At 41.1% G+C, this 16501-nt stretch overlaps 1 protein-coding gene across 4 annotated transcripts in view; it reads right to left on the reverse strand.

Annotated features, from left to right (window-relative positions):
- DCLK1 (doublecortin like kinase 1) overlaps positions 1-16501 on the reverse strand; it is a 336772-nt gene that overhangs the window by 69507 nt on the left and 250764 nt on the right. For 2 of the 4 annotated variants that reach the window (XM_042953181.1, XM_042953250.1), the window contains exon 5: positions 6982-7076. In XM_042953181.1, the coding sequence (XP_042809115.1) occupies positions 6982-7076 (95 nt within the window). Of the gene's footprint in view, positions 1-3068; positions 3323-6981; positions 7077-8007; positions 8027-16501 lie in introns of those variants that run through there. The other 2 variants (XM_042953046.1, XM_042953117.1) reach the window with 2 other exon arrangements.

The raw sequence follows: 16501 nt of genomic DNA on the forward strand, positions 1-16501 counted from the left end.
CAAGAGCCAGTAACATATAAGGCTGTGTCACAAACACCATGTTTTACTATTTATGGTCTATAAACATACACAAACACGTATATAAGCACACCCATATACACACAGAGCCCTGAAAATTTACATAGACACCCACACACCTGTATAGATATATGGCCACACAGGAAAAATTTAGTAGTCCAATAGCTCAAATGCATGGGATTATTTTTCAAGAATATTATTTTCTATTTTCATCAAGAAATTTAGCATTTAGACTTCATTGCTTTTAAATGGGGAAAGGAAAAAAAAAAAAAGCCCAATAAAGTATAGATTTGCAGTGGGTGCAACCTAATAGCCCTGCTGGCTAATGTAGGGAATACATATAGTACATAAATGTTGGTTCAAATGATTTTAGGATACACCCGGGATGTGTACAGATGAGTGGACCTGACACCATCTTAAAAGCCTATGGATGGTATAGAAACATTGTGGATTTCTTCCCCCACTTGACTGATGAAAGCAAGACAAAGAAGAAATAAACCACCACATGGTTTTCAGAACCCGTCTTTTGAGTTCACACTGAACTTCACACTTGATCTATTATTGTTTTGCATTTCTAAAATGCTGAAAGCAGAGGAAATACTTATCCTATCTTTTTCTATGATGTCTAAGAAAAACAAGTGCGTGCAAATGAAGAAGTGTCAAAATTTTAACTAGAGCACAAGGTCTTCATGGCACACTTAAGGTTGACCATAAGAACAAAAATGCATGGCTTTTGCTCGAGCTCTCTCCTTCTCAGAATAATTTTAAAGTTCAGTGCCTAATTTTTTAAAAAGAATTCTGTGCGTAAGTAAATCTTAAGTGCCTATAAATCATCAATTTGAGTCCACTGGTGAACTGAAAACTTCTGGTTTGTCGCTAAGAATTTTTTTTTAATTTCTCCTTTAGTATAATGGAATTACGCTCTGCATAGAAAGAGATCTCAAAGTCTATAAATGGTGTGTTGTTTCAATCTCTGAGGGACTTTAGTTTCAAAAAGTAAATGATATATATTGCCTCTGAACAGTCCTTTAATAAAAGTCATATGTTCAAAAGATTAAATGCTGTGGAACTGCATTTCCTTTGGAACTGCCTGAATGGAAAGCTGGCCATGCTATCTATCGGCAGTTAGTACAAGTACAGTTTCTTTTAGCCATGTCTAAACAAAGCCATGGGCTTCATATCAATTGGCAATATCTGCCACTTATCCAGAACAAATAGCACTTATTGGACCTCGCTAAGCAGCGCTTGTCCCTAAGATTGACAGTGCAGGGAAGCTGAAATTTTTGGAATTTATTTTTGTTCTGGACCATCTGACCCCGCCAGATTTAAGTTAACTGTTCCACTGCTTTCTTTGCATTTTTGACAGTTCAGTCAAATACATACTAATCTTTTATGGACTCAACTGTATTAAGTAATGCATTTTACAAAGACATAACTAGAACAGACACCAGCATAGGCAACTTCACAGATGTTTACTGTTTCAGCTAAAACAAAGCAGCCTTTTGATCTCAGCAGGAGTCTCTGTTCATTTCTATTGGAAACAGTTTTAAAACCTGAAGTCTGGAACAGGTATTATTATGAACTGTTCTTTCAAGATGGAATGATTCAGTTTGCGGTTCGAATAACCTGCCAGAGAAGTGTCTTTCTCTCCAACAGACAGGATAATGAGGCACTAATTATAAGGCTACGTTTTCAGATGCTGTTAGATTGCCTGGACTCTTTTTTTTTTTTTTTTGCCTTCTTTTGGTTGAAATATTTTATTCACTTGGAAAGTGAGATGGTAACATATGTAACTATAAACCAGATGGTAAAATTTGATAGTTGAGCAATTTATCAAGGAGATAAATTGATAACATTTAAAACAGTATATGACAACTGAATTTCTCTCCATCTTGAATCAAACACTTTGTTTTTAAATTCAGTTTTCAAGTAAAATTTGAAAAAAAATGCAAGGAAAGGCCTCCAAATGGCATCATACATTTTTAATTTATCACCTACTGAGATATGTCAAGCCTGTACAATATCAAAACCATGCTTCACAAGTCTTAAATTGTTAGTGTTTGAACTAGTAAAACTAAATGATCACTAGGGTATGGCTTACATACAATAGACCATACACATTAAATTAATTTTTAACATTCAGATTTGAAAATAATTATTTTATGTTTAAGCAAAGCTGACTACGATTTTTAAAACAGAGGACCAGAAGAGCAGAATTAGTAGGTTAATGTTAAACAGTGGGTTATAATCACAGACTTACTTGGTTTAATACAAAAGCAGTTTTGCATACGAAAATTTCCAAAACATCAGTGAGAGCCAGGATTTATCTGAACGGAGTTTTGGACTTTGGGGGGGCCTGGTTTAAACAGCACCATTTAAGAGAATTTTGCTTTTCAAATGGATTCTTCTTCTTAGAAAAAAATCCAGACCCAATTTTTTGGGGTCTGTTAAAAAAAAAAAAAAAAAAAAAAAAAAAGCTTTCTAGCTTCAGCCTTTTCAACATTTGAAAAATTACATATACGGTTGTAGGGAGGAATTATGTCATTTATAGCAATGCCATCGAACAAGTTCTTCGTGTTGGTATATCGTTCAAGCTACATTTATGCTGTTTCTAATGAAAGGGAAGTTTAAAAAAATTTAGTTGACAACAAAAGCTAGGAAAGTTCCTAAAGCTTATCGTTGGAATCTTCATGAGGAGTGTCCTCAGCATGAGTGTTTTTCCTTAGACATATTAACCCACAAAATAAGTAGCTTTGTCTATTGTGCAGGGAGAAAAAAATCTACCTGAGTATTTTTATTACTTTGCAGTAGAAGCATCTTTAAAAAATCAGCAATCCAAATTTGAAAAAGAAGAAAAAAAATGTCTGCTGGTGCCATTTTAATTTGCTTGACCAACAGTACAGGAAAATTGTATCTATATGTCTACTTATGGTTAAATGAAAACTGTATCTGCAGAAATTAATGACCCTATATCACTATATCATTAGCTTGTTCTTATACTCAATATCGGGTCATACATGAAATTCATCTAAACCCAGGCCTTGCACAAAAACCTCAGGTATATAAATCTTCTTCAAGGATTAAGATCATGAATATAAAATGCCTGCATTTTTACTTTCAGAGGAATTGAGTTCATAATTTCAAGGTATGCAAAACCCTTTTGTTTATTTTGCTGTTAGACTTTTCTTAGGAAATGTGAAACACCTTCACCCAATCACAAACCATATACAATGCTCCATTGTCTCTTTTACACTGAGTCTCCTACTGAATCCAAATCATCCGAAGAGAGGGGGCGATACAGGTCCTGTAAGATGAAGGGCGGTATAGATTTGTTTACTTGGCTTTCTTGGGTGCCATGTGGCTCTCTTAGGAAGGGAGCAACACTGAATGAGCATCCTTGGTTTCTAACATCATCAGACCTTTTAGACTCACCAAATTTGGATAAGAGGAAAGATAATAACTGAGAAGCCATTTAAACAGACAAAAATGGTGCTTATTTGCCTTATTGGCTTGGTCTGCTTCTGAGCTATTGCCTTCTGTGTCCAGTGAATTTTATATATAGCCCCTGGGGTCTGTCAATGCCAACTCCGCTAACTATGTGTCTAGGCCATTCTTCCTTGAACACTTCCTTCCCATTCTGGGTCGAAGAGGAACGTGCTTACCTCACAAAATAATTTGTTAGGAACCCCAGATGGCAATCAGCAAATTCTGGTCCCAAAGCAGCAACCCAAGTGTTGCATTTGCAAATTGCATAAACCCAATAAAAATTGCCTTTTCAAAATTTTATACTTGGAAGACAGAAAAAAATGCAAGCTTGACCTCCCATTGCCTTCCCAATGCTCTTGCGGTCTCCAACCACTCACCAATCAACTCCTTTCTTCCTCCCTCCACCCCTTTCTGCTAGGAGATCTCTCAGTTGGTACCCAGGCAACCAGCTCAGATCTGCAGACTGTCTAGAATCCTGGCTTCTTTTCTATTTTGTACCACCCACTCCTCACATCATCTGACTGATCAGATAATCTACACAAGTCAGCCATGTGGGAGTAGAATGGGGAGCTTCATTCAACCCACACAACACAACACATTTCTTCCTGATGTATTAAGAAACAAGACCAAGAAAAGTTCATGGATGGAAAAGATCCTCTTAGATCTGCTTCTGTGACCAGTTAACAGCTTTTAGACAGCAATTTGAATAACAGTGTTTTGGAAAAATAGGGAGGTTTTTTGGTACATCGCCACCAATGCTTTTATGAAGAAAATATCTGGCATGCAGACTCTTACTGTATATGACTATTGTAAAATACCAAAAGATGGAACAGAAAAATATAATTCTAAAGGAAGGGGAAATGTTAATTAAATCATCATAATTAACATAAATAAAATAGATTTTTCTTAATTGTCAAACGTCTCAATATTCCTTTAAAAATAAAAAATATATTCCCGTTTTTATAAATTGAGGCAGGCAGTGTGAGTGTGTGTGTGTGTGTGTGTGTGTGTGTGTGTGTGTTAGGGGGCACAGCTAACTCATTTTCCTGGCCATGTTGCTAGGCAACACAGAAGGAAAAATAGAAGTAGCTACTGTTTTCCAATTTGCAATAAAAAGAGTTAATTTATTCTTTGAAGTATCTTCTTTTAGCACTTGCCATCTTTCACTTATTTCAGTATTTCCTGCATAGGAGTATAGCCAACCATTTGAGAAGAACATTAACCAAATTTGAAACAGGATCAGTTTTGAGGGATATTCTAGGCCCATTTTAACTGGGAGGGGTTATTTGATGCAGTTGCCTCCACACCAAGATGAAAGCTTCTCTCGCTAAAGCAGCTGGGAATGTCTCCATGCACTGACATGGTACATGGATGGAGGATGTTCATTTATGGCCTAAATTTAAAAGCCTGGAAACTGAACCATCTCTGGATTATCCAGTGCTCTGCTTACAACATGTGCTTAATAAATGTTTTCAGATGACGATAAACCCTTTGTCTCCCTGAAACAAATGGGATTATTTTTCCCTCTCAAGTAGATGCCTGCATTGGTAGTTTGAATGACACAATGAAGAATCTATAAGAGAATCACCCCTTATAGTAATTTCCAAAGTGCTGGCAATGTTAATTATAGAAGCCATTGGCCACACAGCCGCTCGACACTGGCTAGACATTTTCTGCCTCATTTGGACAAAGTCATAATGACACAGAGAATACAGAGGGCAGAGGATGCAAATTCTAGCCTCGTTCTTCCAACAAAGGGACAGTTGGGCAAAGTACTTTATATCCTCTCAACAGAGGTCTCCACAATAAGCAACCAGGGAGAGAAGCTCAAATCTGTGGCAGGGATTCTCAGTGACTATAATTTAATCTCAACAACTCAGCATGAGCTAAATCCTGAATCTGAGTTTAATTTGTTCAAAGGATGAGGAAGGATTACTATGCCATGTGTACTCTCCAAAGTCTACACTTCAAAAGAGAGAATGTTCTAGGAAAGAGCACTGTCTGAGCTATACATGGCTGCCCTTACAGAAGGGGGCCTTGCTGGGTAACACGCACTAGAAAAGAATCGCCCAACTACCCCTTCCTCCACTCAACGACAGACACTTAGGGGATTCAATGCATTTGGCCAATTCTTCTTTTAGTAGTTCACTAATGATTCCCGTGCTTTAAAACGCCAAATTAGACTGTGGCCAAGAAGAAGCCCGTAATGAAAACACTCAGATGGAAGAGAGTTATGGGGTTTTCTATCTGGAAGGAACCTCCTTCTTGTTTTGTTTTGTTTTTCCAACTGAGACTCGGAAAGGATAACAGACTTATCGAAGGCAACACAGCCATTTAGTAGAGGAGCTGGTGCCAGAGCCCAGGCCTCATCAAGTAATCTAAAGGAGCTACACCTGATGCCAGAAGATCCATGGAGAAACACAGCACACCCTGACACATGGTGGGCCAGGAGCCAAGAGACCCGGGACTGATGGAGGCCCCGCCCCCGCTCCCGCTTTTAGACAGCAGCACGAGGATACAACCTTGCAGGAGTCTTGAAGAGAAAAGCTTCCATGTTGGATGCAGTTTAAATTTATGGAACTCAGAAATTTCATTTAAAAGCACATAATAAACGACACCAAACTAAGAACCCAGACTTTGAGTTCAAGAAGCCATCATAAAACCTCCTAAGAGCACATATTCCTCTCCACCTCACTTGTGACATCAGGATAGTAAAAGGCCTTCCCTTCCCCCCACTGCACCTTCCTGTCCTCCTCTTCCTACCCCCTTTATTCCTGCCCTGGTATTACTGGAAAAGACAGGGCAGGTGGTGAGGGGTAAGAATAGTAGTTCTTCCCCTTTCCTGAACATGAAGAAGATAACACTCTTTCCAGTAACTTTTTGACTTTGGTCTCCAAGCTCAGTCAATTTCTCCAGTATTACACAAGCCAAAAAAAAAAAAAAAAAAAAAAAAGGCAAATAGTGATGAAAAAGAGAAGGTACTCGATGTGGGTTTCATTCATAAATACACGTGTCATACGCATCTATCCCCCATGCCATGGACCCTAACCTGCTCTGGACCACCATTCTGTGCCATGAAGCAACCCCCCCACCATAGCCCCCCTCTCCAAAATGGCACTTTTCCTTTTCCTTCTTAAGGAAGGTTGATGGTCCGAGATGATGTCTAATGAAACTCATTACAACTAAGGAAGCTTACAAACCAGTGCCAATAAAGTCTGTGCCCGTTCAGGACAAAAAGAGAACCAGCAACTGTTTACTGTTGTCAGAGTTAAGATTCGGACAAATTCAGGCAACATAAAAGCCCTGAGTTCTAGCTGAGAGAAACCACAGCCCCTGCAAGGGACCTGCCACTGGTCACCTCCTGCCCTCACCTGGTTATTACTTAGAGACAAGCAGTGCTCTAAGGAGCTGGCACCTGTGCCATTGTATGCAGAAGCGCAGGCAGGTCTTAAACAAGGAGCTTGCTTAGTTCCTTACCCTCTGCTTCCGCAGGCTTCCCGGGCTGGTGGGCGATGGGCTTGGCGACTTGCCCGAGCGTGGAGTAGACAGCTGACTACCAGGGGTTCCATTAACTAGAATCAAAGTTTCACAGGGAGAAAAAAATCGCTCATTAAAATGTTTTCATGACAAATCATCTTCTCGGAGAAGCAAGCAATTATAAAGGGACATGTGCTAAAATTCCAGATACCTTTTTATCTGCAGTCCTGTAAGTGACCCTCTTCAGAAATTCACTAGTTCGTTAATCCTGTGTTAAATACAGGCTCAGACTACATAAAAGTCCTTACAAATGTACTTTTGACAACTTTCCTGAAGAACTTATTCAACGGTGCCTTTAACTGTGCTGATAGATTTTAGACATGTGGTTAAGGTCCTGAGACGCTTTCAGCGGGATTCATCCTTAATGCTATAGGTTAGCTTCCGAGCACCACCCAGTAGGGGTAAAAATTAGCATAACTCACAAGTGATATTCCCGGTGCCTTGTTAAAAGAGATCGCTATCTTTTTACAGTTAAGAACTAGCTTCTAGAAGTTCCTGCATCCACTTGTGCCCTGCACATCCCTCTGGCCTAACTAACTCTGAAGGACCCGCCTTCACAGGACAAACTAATTGGCACAGACACTCAGGAGGAACTCCTCACAGTTTGTCTTTATTGCTGCTGAAAATAAAAGCTGCTTTATGATAGGTTTAAATCACTGGAATTCTACCCAACTCCGAAGACTTTTCTACCACATTATCACCAAATGCAATCAAAGTCACAGAACTCAAGTAAGCAATTCTCTTCTCTGAGTAACATCACCTCTAGGAACCGATTAAAACCCTTTAGAGACATGACTTTACAAAGATATATAAGGTTGCCACTATCTTACCCATAAACATGACAACATTTTCACATGTTTTACACCCACAGTCAATGAAGTAGAATTTGCAATGAGATACACACACATTCTTGAGGGTGCACAAAAACATTTTCCATGAAGGAGAGCAAGAATGCTTTTAACTTACCTTCTATGAGTTCTAACATGGACACAGGCTTAGTGTTTAACCTGGCAAAATCAAGAGGCGAGCTCCCTTCTCAGCACTAAGCCGAGCACCCGCGGAACTGGGAAGCAGTTGGATTAGTTAAGGATGGCTAAAGGCTGCTCCCAGAGCAGACTGAATGAGATGCAGGATTCATCAGCAGATGCCTTTTCTGCGTAAGGCTGACGTCTTCCAAGCAGCAGTGGGAGGTGCGGGTTCTGTCTTAGGCTACATCAAAGGTGTCGATTAAGCCTCATGCCAAGGCAGAGCCACGGCAACCCCCCACCCCCCGACACCACTAACTCCCGGAAGCCTGAGCCCTTTCCGTACTTTGCTCTGAATCATAATGGAGTGCCTCCCGGGGGCAAGAGGCCCGGTGACTCATCCGAAAATCATAATGACAATAACTTCTAAAACCTGGTGAGTACCTGGTAATAAGTACACCCTCACAAAATTCAGTGGCTCGGTGCAATGTTTATTGGTTTTTCACTATGTTTGCACAAAAACTTCACGCCCGTGAGAGTGGGAAGCTCCCTGTTTTGTCATCTTCTCTAAAGACCTTTAAAAAAAATGTCACAAAACCCATGCTGCACTGATGTGTAGCTTTGCCTTTGAAATGTATTTGGTGACTCCTTCTAAACAACAATTTGGCGGCTGGTGGGGGGGGGGGGGCGGAGTGCAGAATGAAGCAGAAGCAAAGCTTTCACGGGCTTGCATGGGGAAGAAGGCTTTCACGGGCTTGCATTCAACAGCCCGGCTTTTGTTGAATGAGCATGAGGTCAGGCCTCTCTACGCACCGGACTTCCAGCCACCAGCCTCTCTAGGGAGGGCTCTGAAATAGGCAAGAACTAAGGAAATGTGGGCAGAGGAAGAATCTACAATGAAGAAGGCAAGAGGTCCCTCAGGGGTTGACAGGAAGACAAATTTTAGGATCATAATATTTTCTTTGTCCCCTTTTCCACTTTACATCTCTATGTCACACCTGAAGGCTACACAGGCTGGGGACAAAAAGAGCAAAAAGGCGACACAGATTGGGGGAAAAGGACAAATGGGGAAGCAAACGGAGTATTAACATTTCATTTTACTTTTGATTCGCTAATTTTATCAAGCTGATGGAAAATAAAGAAAAAGACAAAGTGGGCTCCCTGGAAGACTGCCTTAGCCTTTTCAAAAAGCAAAACAAAATTGCAATATGTTTGCATTTGTAAGTACCCGTTATGTGTGCATCTCAGTTTAATGAAGACTTATTTTCTATGGCCCCGTTAATGCACTTAAACCTTTTACATATGTATTGATAAGCATATATGTATACATGAGCTCATTTAATGCTTACAATAACTCTATGAGGCAGGCAGTATTATTTTACAGAAGAGGAAACTGAGGCATAAAACAATAAACAACTTCACCAGCAAATATGTGGGCAGACCCCCAAATCTAACCAAGACAATCCAGAATCTGCACTCTTTACCACCACATTCCCTAAGGCGTCAGCCTGCTAGCCTGCAGGGAAGCCAGATAACTACACTAGTAATCACAATAAAGTATTTTGAGGATGACTGTCTTGAGGGTTGCTACTGAAATCCTAAGTATGGCGTCAAAGTTGCCCTACACCCTACAGAGAGAATAACGGGTAATGAAACCGAACCCAAGTATTAGTGTCATTTTGCAGATGAAACAGGGTAGGATACAATGAAGGAAAAGTGTTCCAAGGCAAGGGGACCACGTGTTTTGTGGCTGGGCATGGAGGAGGGAGCAGTGTAGTGCATTGAAAAGACCTAAATAGGTAGGGGTCATATAATGCAAGGCTTTACAGTTAATGTTAAGGAGTTTGATTTTTATCCAAAGGACAATGATAAGCTCTTCATGATGTTAAACAGGAGCGAGGAGATCAGATTTATATTTTTAAAAGCTCTCCAGAGCTCTTGCTTGTCAAGAACGGATTAGGGGAGAACAATAATGCGCTCAGTCAGGGATATCCCTACGGAGAACGGGTAGGCAGGAGGGAGTGTGGCACATTTAAGTGTCCTACGGTCCGAGAAATGGTGTGGCTGGGTGAAGGGTGGTGCAGTGGGGGTAGAGGTAAATGGAAACATTCCGGAGAGATTTCAGAGGTTCAGCACTATAGGACGTAGTAACTGGTTGGAGAGGATTGCGACAAGAAGAGGGGGAGCAAGTTTGGAAGGACAGAGAATTTGGACATGTCAGATGAAACATCTTATGTGACATCAGTTCCACAGTGTAGGCTGGTATAATTTTTCCTATTTTATCTGAAGTGATGTGCCCAAAGCTGAACAGCTGGAAGGTAGCAGCACTAAAACTGGATCTCATTTCTGTCTCCTCAAAGAACTGCACACTTTTCCTGTGAGTGGCCTGTCCTGACACCTCAGGACATGTCCAGAATTCGTGTCCCCCGTCTGCAGGGCTAAGGATTCTAGGTTCCTTTCTCTACCACTGGGGCGCCTCCTTCATTTAAAGCCACTGGACTCAAGGCTTCTACTTGTGTTGCCATCTCTCTGGAAAAATAGGGCTCAAGTGCCAAACAAGCCATTTTCCAACCAGACATTTTTGGAACACAACCTGCTTGAAAGCTGGGAACGGCTTGTGTTCTTAGGGTCAGAACTCTATTCAGACTCTTCCTCTTGGCCACCGAAAAAGCATTAGCAACTTCTTAAAGTGGTTCTTGACATCCAGACAGTATCACACAACTTACTGTTGACTCACTGATGGAATACATAATTTTATTTTCTAAGTAAGTCTGACACATGTGTTGAGTTCAGTTATTTTTTATCCTGTAATACCAGAAGTCTCTGAATGCCAATATAAAAGGCTTTGTATGGGGTGCCTGGGCGGCTCAGTCGGTTGGGCATTCGACTTCCGCTCAGGTCATGATCTCCAGTTGGTGGGTTGAAGCCCTGCGTTGGGCTCTGTGCTGACAGCTCAGAGCCTGGAGCCTGCTTCAGATTCTGTGTCTCCCTCTCTCTGCCCCTCCCCAACTCATGCTCTGTTTCTCTCCGTCTCAAAAATAAGTAAACATTAAAAAATTTTAAAAAAAGGCTTTGTCACCTATTTAATAGAACTTATTAAAATTCAAGTAACAAATGGCATTGCTTTACAGAATAACGTATTACTTGATTAAAGGAGTCTGCATTCCAATAGGAAAAAATCCAACTCAATCCAAATGGTTGTTTTGGAATGGCCAAGCAGGTCTAACAATTAATTATTTCAACGTGAAAGTCACTACATCTGAATTACTGAAGGACACATCAGATCCACTGCCTTGGGGTACATTCTATTGGGGTACATCTCCCTTAAATCCTGTATCCCTTGCTCTACTTGTTACTTCCTGAATGAGAAGTGCTAAACTTTAAGCTGGATTATTTTCAGATCCCATGATGATCAATCACATAACTGGCCACCAAAGAGCTGTGTATGAAGTCTGTGGAGTTGGCTTTAAAAATCCCTAGTTTGTGTCCCTGCTTTTTGTCCAACTGGGCCATCACCTAAGCCCATCGGGAACAAAACAGCACGGATTGGTCACAGGACATTACTCGCCATGAAGGATCCAGTCTCATCTTTTCTTTGATCATTTCTGACAGATGACCCTCCTCTAGAGCCATAATTCAGGGCTCTATAATCAATCAGTCAGCACCCACACGGCATATACCATACACTGACTATGGGCCTGCCTCTGTCTGTCGGTCTCTGTGTCCCAAAACTTGTACTTGAATATGAACATTACAAAAAAACTCTAGAATCTGGGAATACTTGGCTTACCGTTACTAGTTCATTGCTCCTATCAGGTGACTAGGTGCATGTGTATATTAATTTAGCAACGCCTTGGTAAACTTAAAGGGTTTATTCTCTTTAGAGTTTCATTCTTTTTTAAAAAATTTTTTTTTAATTTTTTATTTATTTTTGAGAGAGAGAGAGACAGTGAGACAGAGTGTGACTGGGGGAGGAACAGAGAGAGAGGGATGCACAGAATTTGAAGCAAGATCCAGACTCTGAGCTGTCAGCACAGAACCCAACACGGGGCTTGAACTCATGAACCGCAAGATCATGACCTGAGCCGAAGTCGGAAGCTTAACCAACTGAGCCACCCAGGCACCCCTGGAGTTTCATTCTTAACAGTCTCAGACCACATGTGGAAGTTAAATGTTTAAATGTCTCAAACTGGTCCTGAAATCAGAGCACTCTCCAAGCAAAACTATCTAATTACAAGGTAACTTTTTAGACATGAAAATCTACCTTGTCCTTTCCCAATCTCCTTCCTGCACGTAAGGTGGTTCATTTATTTATGATGCGACACTTGCAGTGATGAGAGGAGAGAACATGTCTGCATACATATGCGGTCCGGTTATGTATTCAGGGGGTAGTGACTTGGGCATGTTGTTGGCAAGATCTGACTGCTTGCTTTAGACTTTAACTCATTCCCTGATCATGGAGGAGGTTGTAGATACTCTAAAATCTCTTTTCCCAGCCCTTGTCCATTGCTTGCCACGTTATGGATTAGAAGAAGAAGAAAAAAGAAACAAAAAGCAGATGGAGTCCAATGAGGTCAAGAGAAAACAGACAACTATCGAATGGGGTAGGGGTGGGGGAACTCTCAGGGAAACATGCATTTTCCTAATTCTGTCTTCATAGATGCTCAACTCATAAGTGAGGTGGAACTCTGAATTTCTCCATTTGTCTACATTTTCTTCTTAAATGGAATCAATGGGTCCAATTCAAAGGGACTGTCTATTGAGAATAATGGGAACTGGCCCATGAAGGCATATTTTTGTTGTAGGTACACAGAAACTGTGGGGATGCAGGAAGGGACCTGGCTCTATGAATTAATTTTTTTAATATTTATGAAAAGTCCCTTGAACACCAGGAAACCTAGGCAACTTGAACAGATCCCAGTATTTCTCAATTCACTCATCTGGTCAATTTACCTAGTAGTTACCATGAACTTGGGAGCATACAGACAGTGTAAAGAACTCCTGCTCTCAGAAACCTCACAACCTAGGAGGGTGATATGATATGTCACCTAAAGACCAGGAACCAAATCAAATGTCACAGGATTGTAGGGTGAAGAAGACCCTAAATAGTGAGGTAATCAGGGGACGTTTCACAGAGGTCATCTGGGCCAACTGGGTGTGCACCCTCTTTTCAGCTGAAGCAGCAAAAGAAGGCTTCTAGGACTAAAGAAAGCTACCAAGTGGAAAAGCCCAAGGGTTATCTGGTAGAAATTTAAATTAGTTCATAAGATAAAGCACGAGTCCAGAGGAAAAGTGGGAGACTGAGCTGGAAAGGAAGACTGGGACCAAATCAAGATAGTTTTTCATATGAGAATAAGGAGTTCAGATGTTTTTGGGCAGACAGTAAATAATGGCAACAAGTCTGACATCAGTTTGCAGGGCAGATGTAAGGGGCAGAGGACAAAGGCAGGGAAGAGGTCACCTGGCAAGCAGTGTTTGTAGCCTGTGAGAAATTGGAGTTCTGGAACAGCACTGCGAAGGGGGAGCCAGGAAGACTGGGGACAAACTGAATGCAGAAGGGAAGGGGGTAAAGGAGTCAAAGATGATTTCGGGGTAACTCAACAATAACAAAACAGGACTCCTGGAGACCTCTGATTTATAATTATGAAAATGTGTTAACTGGGGTCCCAGGACAGGCCATGGTTATTGTGAAGGAATCGGGCATGCAGAGCACCTTAGATCAGGGTGGATGAGTGTCCTGGGATTGAAGGGCTCTGCTGCCCCTTTGGTCCCCATGTGGGTGCTTTGCCCCCATTCTACCAGGAACGACAGGACAGCCTCCCCTTCAAGTTGAGCCTGGGAGTCAGCCCTGGGGCAGTTCCACAGTGACGCCCCCTCCCGCCACCCAGGGACAACATGCCCAGAGGATACTCCACTGCCATCTGGGCTTACCTGCTGAAATGGAGCTTTCCCAGCTTACCAGTGGGACTCACTGCTGAGCTCTATGACCTCCTCTCAGTTCCCATGTTACTTACTGAACTTATCAGATATTTCTGGCTCTCCGTTCATCTTGAAACTTTCTGCCCTGTGACTTCTGTCACCATCTGTCATGGTTCTCCTGCCTCTTCTGATGTGCTCTGATAACCGCAGATGGTCACCGTGCGTCCGTGTCCGTCCTTACTCCACAAACTTCTCACTGGGCTAGAGGGAGAGGCATCCTACACTTCTATTATTTAAATCACTACTATATGCCAGGGTCTCCCAAATATACTCTGTTGGCTCAAATCTGACTTAAACACAGTTACTTATTCCTAGTTGCCTACTGATGTTTCCAAAGCAACTCACACTCCACATGTCTGAAATGTACTCACTCCCTACCACTCCTCTCCTCACCCCTCAAACCTGCTCCTCATTTCTGACTCCTCTCTCCTCTTCTGGCCTCATATCCAGTTAAATTCTTGGCTCATGCCCTTTTCAAAGTCTATCCCATTCCCAACGTTGCTGTCTAAATTTTGGCCTGAAAATTTCTTTCCTGGATGACTACGGTGGCCTTGTGGAGCCTTCCTTGGTCCTTGGCCCATCATGTGTAGCCTCTCTCTCTACCACTGCACCACTGTTTCTAAAATTCAAAGAAAAATCAAATCATGATCTTACCTTAAATTCTCTTTCACCGTCTAACACCTACAACAAAAATATGCCCTCTCAGGCATGTGCAATGAATGACTACAACCAACGTGGCTACAATCTTCTTCTCCCAACCCTTTCCTCAAATCTATCATTGGTCATGTAACAACTGGTCCTTAAATATGCTATACAAATTCATGCTTTTGTGCCTTACCTCCAGGATAAGAAGGCCCACCTGGCCCTTCTTATCCTGGAAGGATCCTCAAGTCCCAACTTGTAATTCCGAATTTTCATGGAAGTTTTCCCTGACCCCTTTAATGAGATTTAACCCTTTCTTTCTCTGGGCTGTCATGGCACTTTCTACACAATTACAGTAAGTGGTGTGTGTGTGTGTGTGTGCGTGTGTGTGTGTGTGTGTGTGTACTGGTGTGTGTGTGTGTGTGTGTGCGTGTGTGTGTGTGTGTATCTCAATTTGAAAGCAAGAATATAAGCAACCTGAAGACAAGAACTGTGGTTTAATCATCTTCATATCCTTGGGACTTAATACATGCCTGGAACACAACAGATGTTCAGGAAATGTTTATTTAATTAATATGGGGCATTTACACTGAGGAGTTCATAAAGGCAGCTGATGTAGGGTGTTACCTGCCCCCCATACACAGTGGGTCAACATGTTTCAAAGTTTTGCAAAGCACCTTTGGAGATATTCACCTGCTGAGGGCGAGCACTGGGGGGAATTGATGGGTGCAGGGAAAGAGGACTGAGATTTATATGCCACAAAAAATTCTAAAAACACAAGAGATGAATCATCAGCCCCCTTGATCTTCTTGGTGTATTTGTTTTCAAGAATTCCCTTGGAACCCCAAAGCAGCAAAGATCTTCCATAGAATGTATAAGGTGAAATCTACATTATAGAACAAGACCGAGCTAAGAAAAAAATAATAGCTATAAATCTGCCTTTGAAGGTGTTTGATATAAATAAAAAAAGTTGACATATTGGACTAGAAAGCTGATTAAAATTCTCTTTGCTTCCCCAGCTTTGATTCCTGTCTTATCTGCATATGTTGCATAAAATATTTTTACATAAGTGTAAAAAAAGAAAATTTGAATAGCATAAATAAGAAAACTGCAGGATTTCCAGAGTCGTATACAACTAAGTTGTAAGCCTGTGGAGGACAGAATGGTGCTTCAGTCATGGTAGAAGGTCATTACTAAGCCACCCAGCTTTTCCCTCTGTCAAATGTTCCCCCTTGCATCTCCTGCACACAGCATTGCTGGTCAATGGTGGATTCTCAGTGCATACTGAGTGAATGAATAGTTGTCGCCAAGAGTATTTCTACCTTCAACTATAAACTTCTGAAGGACAAGAAAGTCCATCAGCTTATGCTTGAATTGATGGGTGTAAGGCACCCACTGAGGGCTCAATTATGTTTGCCATGGCTTCTACAGAGAGAGAATCTAAGTAGGTGTTATTCTATGAGAAAAAGTTGACCATCCGTTTAAATAGGAATAAAAACTCTAAAGCAAGTAAACAAACAAACAAACAAAAAAACACAAAGTTCTTCTAAGTGATCCAGGAAGAGGTCAAAATTTTGAAATCTAAAGTTTTAAGGAGGACTGCAGCAATGAAAATTCAAGATAGGTGAGTGTGATTTTCTTACACTTTTAATATTAAGAAAACAATATAAAGCAAAACTAAACTTTATCCATTTTTACTGAGATAAATTTAGTGCATATTATACTCTTATTCTGGAGATATTTTGTTATAACTTCCTTGTACAGATAAAGGAATTTGTTTAAAAGAATTTCACTTTTAAATTACTCATTTTATGAAAGTCTGTGTTCCAAAGATAAACACACATGAATAAAGATTCAACCCATATTAAACACTC

The sequence above is a fragment of the Panthera leo genome, chromosome A1, assembly GCF_018350215.1.
Source record: "Panthera leo isolate Ple1 chromosome A1, P.leo_Ple1_pat1.1, whole genome shotgun sequence".
Lineage (NCBI taxonomy): Eukaryota > Metazoa > Chordata > Mammalia > Carnivora > Felidae > Panthera > Panthera leo.